This window comes from Pisolithus orientalis, assembly GCF_024613125.1.
Source record: "Pisolithus orientalis strain OTSU chromosome Unknown F5J12scaffold_503, whole genome shotgun sequence".
Classification (NCBI taxonomy): domain Eukaryota; kingdom Fungi; phylum Basidiomycota; class Agaricomycetes; order Boletales; family Pisolithaceae; genus Pisolithus; species Pisolithus orientalis.
In genome coordinates, this window is record NW_026261284.1 from 1 (window position 1) to 9,112 (window position 9,112).

General features: G+C 43.6%; 1 protein-coding gene across 1 annotated transcript; it reads left to right on the plus strand.

Annotated features, from left to right (window-relative positions):
• Window positions 1–8,589: 8,589 nt before the first annotated feature.
• Window positions 8,590–8,802, plus strand: F5J12DRAFT_732946 (uncharacterized protein; the record flags this gene model as incomplete). The annotated part of the gene is made up of 1 exon (XM_051741976.1): window positions 8,590–8,802. A coding segment is annotated over one exon (213 nt), but the record flags the coding sequence as incomplete, so codon positions are not given.
• Window positions 8,803–9,112: the final 310 nt, after the last annotated feature.

Below are 9,112 nucleotides of genomic sequence, written 5' to 3' on the forward strand. Positions count from 1 at the left end.
CTAACCTAACCTAACCTAACCCTAACCTAACCTAACCCTAACCTAACCCTAACCTAACCCTAACCTAACCCTAACCTAACCCTAACCTAACCCTAACCTAACCCTAACCTAACCCTAACCTAACCCTAACCTAACCTAACCTAACCCTAACCCTAACCTAACCCTCTTAACTTAACTTCTCTTAAATAAATAATCAAATCTTACATAATCAACCCCTATCTCTCCTACATAATCCCCTACTACACTTATCTCCCCCTAATCCTATCACAACTACATTACCTCCCTCTACTCCTAATCCTACTACCTATCCTAATCCTAATCCTACTACCTATCCTACTACCTATCCTAATCCTAATCCTACTACCTATCCTACCACCTATCCTATTCCCCCTAATCCTACTCCAACTACCTATCCTATTCCCCCTAATCCTACTCCAACTACCTATCCTACCACCTATCCTATTCCCCCTAATCCTACTCCAACTACCTATCCTACCACCTATCCTATTCCCCCTAACCCTACTCCAACTACCTATCCTATTCCCCCTAACCCTACTCCAACTACCTATCCTACCACCTATCCTACTACCTATCCTACCACCTATCCTACTACCTATCCTACCACCTATCCTACTACCCATCCCACTACCTACCCTACTACCTACCCTACTCCTACCACTTATCCTACCCTATTCCTACTACCAACTCTACCACCCAATCTTACTACACTATCACTCCTATTCCTATTCCTATTACCTACACTACCCTATTCCTAATTCTATTCCTATTACCTACACTACCTACCCTATTCCTATTCCTATTCCTATTACCTACACTACCCTATTCCTATTCCTATTCCTATTACCTACACTACCCTATTCCTATTCCTATTCCTATTCCCATCCATACCAACTACTCCACCTACCTATCACACACTACCCTACTTACAACACCTACTCTACCCTATTCCTAATCCTACTACCAACTTTTCTTTTTTCCATCTACTCCATACTCTATTCTCCTATTACCAACTACCCTACATCACTTACACTACTACTACTACTCTCCCAATCCTACACTATCCTATCATTCCTACCAACTACACAACCTACACTACTACTATCAATCACTACCAACACTACCCTACTTACCCTACTTACAACACCTCCCATTTCCCCCTACACTACCCTATTCCTACTACCAACTCTACCAACCACACAACACATTTCCAACTACACTACTCTCTTATTCTCAACTACCCTACCAATTCTACCTACACCACCACCACCACCACCACTACTACTACTCTTTTCCTCCCACATTATCACTTCCTTATTACCAACTACACTACCATTACTATCACTACTACTTACATTCTCACACACTACCCTATTCCTATTACCTACAACACCACTACTACCTCTCTTTTCTTCACTCCCTACTCTATTCCTATTCCTACTACCAACTTTTCTTTTTTCCATCTACACCACATTCTTATTTCCATTACCACCACTACTCCTATTACCAACTACCCTACTTTCTCTACCACAATTTTCTTCCCACCCTACACTACCTACACTACTTACACTACTACCTCAATTTTCTTCCCACACTACACTACCATTACCCCCACCACCACTCATTACCAACCACACTACCCTATTCCTATTACCACTACCATTACTACCACTCCTACTGCCACCACCACTACCACTACTTACACTACTACTACTACTACTACTCAAATCATCCCACACTACCCTATTCCTACCAACTACACTACCATTACTATTACTCTTAATACCACCACCACCACCACTACTACCACCAATTTCATCCCACACTACACTATTATTCCTATTACCAACTAATCTACCCTCACTACCATTATTCTCACTCGCGGGGTGTCCACGGCGTTATTTCCACATTATTTACCGGGGTTTTCACGCGGGTTATCGACGGGTTATTTACCGGGGTTTTCACGCGGGTTATCGACGGGTTATTTACCAGCGTTTTCACCTGGGTTATCTCCACATTATTTACTGGGGTTTTCATGGCCGTTATCTCTGCCTTATTTACCAGCCTTTTAATGCCCATTATCTCCAGCTTTTCTACTGCCATTTTCATCCCAGTTCACTCCCCATTACTTTTCCTACTTCTCTCACCAACTCACTAATCTCTAATCTCTACTCATCATACAAACTACTAGTCTGTCTTACCACTCCAGATAACCAACCAGTCCCTTATTTTTGCTAGTCATATTCAAGTCAGTCCCTAGTCAGTCAGTAGTTACTACTACATCCCTTCGTAGCTAGTCCACTTTTTTTGCTAATCAACTCACTACTCATCTTCAATCCAAATAACCAACCGGTCCCTTATTTTCCTAGTCCCTCATCAGTAGTCAGTGGTTCTTGCTAACTCCCCTTTTTTGCTAATTACTTGCTAGTCATCTTGTGTCCAGATAACCAACCAGTCCCTCATTTTTTGCTAGTCATATTCAAGTCAGTCGGTAGTCAGTAGGTGCATGCTCACTACTACATCCTTTCATAGTCCACTGTTCCAAATAAGCAACTGCTCACCTATTTTTTTTTGCTATTTGGTAGTCAGTGGTCATTGCTAACTCCACTTTTTTTTGCTAATTACTTGCTAGTCATCTTGTCTCCAGATAAGCAACCGGTCGCTTATTTTTTGCATTCTTAGTGGCTGTGCTGCTTCCCTTCACCAACTTTCTGGTCCCTGTGTATTTATTTCCTTATATGGTGGTTGCATGCAGTGGCTGTGTAGGTTTCATTCAGTGGCTGTGAGGTTTCATTCACTCACTAAGAGGTTGCATGCAGTGGCTGTGTAGGTTTCATTCAGTGGCTGTGTAGGTTTCATTCAGTGGCTGTGAGGTTTCATTCAGTGGCTGTGTAGGTTTCATTCAGTGGCTGTGAGGTTTCATTCAGTGGCTGTGTAGGTTTCATTCAGTGGCTGTGTAGGTTTCATTCAGTGGCTGTGAGGTTTCATTCAGTGGCTGTGTAGGTTTCATTCAGTGGCTGTGAGGTTTCATTCAGTGGCTGTGTAGGTTTCATTCACTCACTAAGAGGTTGCATGCAGTGGCTGTGTAGGTTTCATTCACTCACTAAGAGGTTGCATGCAGTGGCTGTGTAGGTTTCATTCACTCACTAAGAGGTTTCATTCAGTGGCTATGTAGGTTTCATTCAGTGGCTGTGTAGGTTTCATTCAGTGGCTGTGAGGTTTCATTCAGTGGCTGTGAGGTTGCATGCAGTGGCTGTGTAGGTTTCATTCACTCACTAAGAGGTTGCATGCAGTGGCTGTGAGGTTTCATTCAGTGGCTGTGTAGGTTTCATTCACTCACTAAGAGGTTGCATGCAGTGGCTGTGAGGTTTCATTCAGTGGCTGTGTAGGTTTCATTCAGTGGCTGTGTAGGTTTCATTCAGTGGCTGTGAGGTTTCATTCAGTGGCTGTGCAGGTTTCATGCAGGAAACCTTCCATATAAGGCAGGTTTCATGCGGACCCTGGGGCAGGGTCCGGAAAGTAGAATATTAGACTTCTAACTTCTCCTAAATAAATAATCAAATCTTACATAATCAACCCCTATCTCTCCTACATAATCCCCTACTACACTTATCTCCCCCTAATCCTATCACAACTACATTACCTCCCTCTACTCCTAATCCTACTACCTATCCTAATCCTAATCCTACTACCTATCCTAATCCTACTACCTATCCTAATCCTAATCCTACCACCTATCCTATTCCCCCTAATCCTACTCCAACTACCTATCCTACCACCTATCCTACTCCAACTACCTATCCTATTCCCCCTAATCCTACTCCAACTACCTACCCTACCACCTATCCTACCACCTATCCTACCACCTATCCTACTACCTATCCTACCACCTATCCTACTACCCATCCCACTACCTACCCTACTACCTACCCTACTCCTACCACTTATCCTACCCTATTCCTACTACCAACTCTACCACCCAATCTTACTACACTATCACTCCTATTCCTATTCCTATTACCTACACTACCCTATTCCTAATTCTATTCCTATTACCTACACTACCTACCCTATTCCTATTCCTATTCCTATTACCTACACTACCCTATTCCTATTCCTATTCCTATTACCTACACTACCCTATTCCTATTCCTATTCCTATTCCCATCCATACCAACTACTCCACCTACCTATCACACACTACCCTACTTACAACACCTACTCTACCCTATTCCTAATCCTACTACCAACTTTTCTTTTTTCCATCTACTCCATACTCTATTCTCCTATTACCAACTACCCTACATCACTTACACTACTACTACTACTCTCCCAATCCTACACTATCCTATCATTCCTACCAACTACACAACCTACACTACTACTATCAATCACTACCAACACTACCCTACTTACCCTACTTACAACACCTCCCATTTCCCCAAAAACTACCCTATTCCTACTACCAACTCTACCAACAACACAACACATTTCCAACTACACTACTCTCTTATTCTCAACTACCCTACCAATTCTACCTACACCACCACCACCACCACCACTACTACTACTCTTTTCCTCCCACATTATCACTTCCTTATTACCAACTACACTACCATTACTATCACTACTACTTACATTCTCACACACTACCCTATTCCTATTACCTACAACACCACTACTACCTCTCTTTTCTTCACTCCCTACTCTATTCCTATTCCTACTACCAACTTTTCTATTTTCCATCTACACCACATTCTTATTTCCATTACCACCACTACTCCTATTACCAACTACCCTACTTTCTCTACCACAATTTTCTTCCCACCCTACACTACCTACACTACTTACACTACTACCTCAATTTTCTTCCCACACTACACTACCATTACCCCCACCACCACTCATTACCAACCACACTACCCTATTCCTATTACCACTACCATTACTACCACTCCTACTGCCACCACCACTACCACTACTTACACTACTACTACTACTACTACTCAAATCATCCCACACTACCCTATTCCTACCAACTACACTACCATTACTATTACTCTTAATACCACCACCACCACCACTACTACCACCAATTTCATCCCACACTACACTATTATTCCTATTACCAACTAATCTACCCTCACTACCATTATTCTCACTCGCGGGGTGTCCACGGCGTTATTTCCACATTATTTACCGGGGTTTTCACGCGGGTTATCGACGGGTTATTTACCGGGGTTTTCACGCGGGTTATCGACAGGTTATTTACCAGCGTTTTCACCTGGGTTATCTCCACATTATTTACTGGGGTTTTCATGGCCGTTATCTCTGCCTTATTTACCAGCCTTTTAATGGCCATTATCTCCAGCTTTTCTACTGCCATTTTCATCCCAGTTCACTCCCCATTACTTTTCCTACTTCTCGAACCAACTCACTAATCTCTAATCTCTACTCATCATACAAACTACTAGTCTGTCTTACCACTCCACATAACCAACCAGTCCCTTATTTTTGCTAGTCATATTCAAGTCAGTCCCTAGTCAGTCAGTAGTTACTACTACATCCCTTCGTAGCTAGTCCACTTTTTTTGCTAATCAACTCACTACTCATCTTCAATCCAAATAACCAACCGGTCCCTTATTTTCCTAGTCCCTCATCAGTAGTCAGTGGTTCTTGCTAACTCCCCTTTTTTGCTAATTACTTGCTAGTCATCTTGTCTCCAGATAACCAACCAGTCCCTCATTTTTTGCTAGTCATATTCAAGTCAGTCGGTAGTCAGTAGGTCCATGCTCACTACTACATCCTTTCATAGTCCACTGTTCCAAATAAGCAACTGCTCACCTATTTTTTTTTGCTATTTGGTAGTCAGTGCTCATTGCTAACTCCACTTTTTTTTGCTAATTACTTGCTAGTCATCTTGTCTCCAGATAAGCAACCGGTCGCTTATTTTTTGCATTCTTAGTGGCTGTGCTGCTTCCCTTCACCAACTTTCTGGTCCCTGTGTATTTATTTCCTCATATCATGGTTCCATGCAGTGGCTGTGTAGTGGCTGTGTAGGTTTCATTCAGTGGCTGTGCAGGTTTCATGCAGAGGCAATGGTGGAGTCTGGAAAGTACAATATTAGCCCCTGATGTGCATGTGAAACCCCTATTGACATGTGCATGCAACAGCCCCTATTGATGCATGCATGCAACAACCCCTATTGGCGCATGCATGTGACAGCCCCTATTGACGCATGCATGCGACAGCCCCTATTGACGCATGCATGCGACAGCCCCTATTGACGCATGCATGCGACAGCCCCTATTGACGCATGCATGCGACAGCCCCTATTGACGCATGCATGCGACAGCCCCTATTGACGCATGCATGCGACAGCCCCTATTGACGCATGCATGCGACAGCCCCTATTGACGCATGCATGCGACAGCCCCTATTGACGCATGCATGCGACAGCCCCTATTGACGCATGCATGCGACAGCCCCTATTGACGCATGCATGCGACAGCCCCTATTGACGCATGCATGCGACAGCCCCTATTGACGCATGCATGCGACAGCCCCTATTGACGCATGCATGCGACAGCCCCTAATGCGCCGGACTCTGCGCAGGGTCCAGGAAGTAGATTATTAGGTTTGATTACATAGCAGACATGCCCAATGAACTGACTGGGATGTGGATGGTAAAACTGTTGTCACACACCAAAGGTGTTGTGGACATGGTTATAGCTGACTCTGCCTAACTCATTGACAAGTTGCACACAACATCATGCTGTGCACATGAAGACTAAAGGCCTCATGTGTAGAAAGACTGCTGGACATTAACAGTCATCCTTCACACAAGAATGAGCTGTCAGTGCTAAAGAGAAAAGAGGAAGTGAGTTAAGCATGCATTAACGGTTTTTAGTGCCCATGTACAGCATTCCAGTTTTCATCATATCTCCACCATTTCCAAAGATATCGACTCCATTCTCACACTCACTTAAAGTGCTCAGCCACACAGTTCTGCCTTCCAAATTTGGGGAGGATCCTCACACCCTGCACATTTCTACAGCACTCCATCCATCAGATGCTCATTTTGTGAAGTCCATCAATCATGGCTGCCTCTTTGTTGATCATCTTGCTTGTCTCATTTGCCAGAGACAGTGGCTATGTATATCTGTCAGGCATTCCCACCAGCTTCCATCCTGAAGCCCCCTGGTTCATCCCATTGTTGTCAGCCCCATCTCATCCCATGCAGCTTGGTCAGCATGTTCTCCTTGTCAGTATGACTTCCAGAAGGACATTCTTCAGTCACTGCAGGTCTGTCACTTGGTTAGAAAGGTCTTATGTGGTTGTTTTGGTCTCCCCAGTTGATGAAGCATATGGATCATTCCTCCCTGCTCCCTGCACCATCTTTATTCCAATCTTGTCTATCATTCTTCCCACACTGTGACAGCTGCAGCATAGTCTATTGTTCTCCAGCCTCCCTGATCACATTCATGACAAGTATGATGTGCATCTTGCCTTCTTACTGCAAGGTCCAGCAGAAGACATCCCCCCTTCTCCTCCTCCATCAGAGCCCTGTTCATGAAGCTTTTGTTAACTTTGCTGAGAGGATGAAAGGGTGGGAGATGTGATCACTTATGCTCCCATTGCCCCACAGACCCCCAATGCCCTAGCCCCTTTGATGCCTGACTCATGCCCTTCAATTCTGGAATTAATACTTCCCTATCTGGAAACACTGTCCATCTGTCATGCCATCTTCAGATCTAGAGATGTTTCCACCGAGATCTGATTTGCATCGCCACCCCCTAATGTGATATCAGTGTGCTTACTCAGTTTCTGACTCCATTTGACTCATTCTATGATATTCTGACTATCCTTGACTTGTTTATTGCCAATACTTACCAATCTTCTTTGCTTGCTTACTTTTCATTTCTTGCTTACTCATCATGATTACTCAGTCCTTACTCATTACTTACCAAGTGTTTGTGCCATGTTTGTCACAAGCTGTGCTCCCCCCACAGTATATAAACCCCTGTGTACTTAGCTACAACCCCCAAGCAATCCACAAGCAATACAGAAGCAATCCAGAAGTCAGTTCAGCTCTCTCAGTGCATAACTTGTCATCAACAGTTGAGGCTCATTTGGATGAGTCTATCTGTTACCATCCATCATCCTTGGTAGTTGAGGCTCCATCAAGGGTCTATCTACCTCCATTCCTTATCTGAAGCTTTCTCCACTCTTAGTCAGCAGTCTTGCTTAGTCATCCCTCTGCTCCTGCATAACTCGACATTGACTTGTGCCAGGTGCATGTTTTATCAAAGTCCATCATTCCAGAGGTCCTTTCAGCTGAACACCTTCACTCTGTTCAGCATCCCCTGTCCAGTCATCACTTGCTTGTCTACTCCTGCATAACTCATCAACAACTTGTGCCAGGAGCACCTCCACTTGAAGTCCCCCCCCACATTAGATTTTCTTCTGCACTCCAGGTTCCACAGAGGCAAACCACCACTCGCACATTATTTGTCTTTGGTGTTGGACTTGTTTGGTTTTCACCAGCTTTCCATACATTGACTCACACTGTCCTTCCTGGACAACAGAACTCACCACCTTGCCATTGTTCACATCAACACCATCATACAAGCAGCACATTTAATTCCTATTTTTGGTCAGGAGCATGCTCCACTGCCCATTAGCTTCAATAACTCATTGAACGTTTACTGCAGATTCTACATTAATCATTTTGTGGACCACCATGCATTCAAGCTGTCATTTTCATGCCATTACTTAGTTTAATTAGACTGACTTAATATCACTTGGATCACTTGGGTAGGCATGATAACACTTGAACTGTCTTATTGGACTTAAATACTTGGTGTGATTTTGGATGACATTGCCTAAGCAAGTCTTTTTAACTTGATGTTACTTAGTGGCTTTGACAAAGGTATGAGTTCTCAGTGCATGAAGTAGTCTCTATATTAGTACTTAACAAAGGTATGAGTTCTATGCTACATCAGTACCAAGTAAATGAGTGCAAGTATAGCTATGCTCACCTCAGTGCATGAAGTAGTCACTGAGGTGGAAAATAATGGTGTGGAAAATTTAT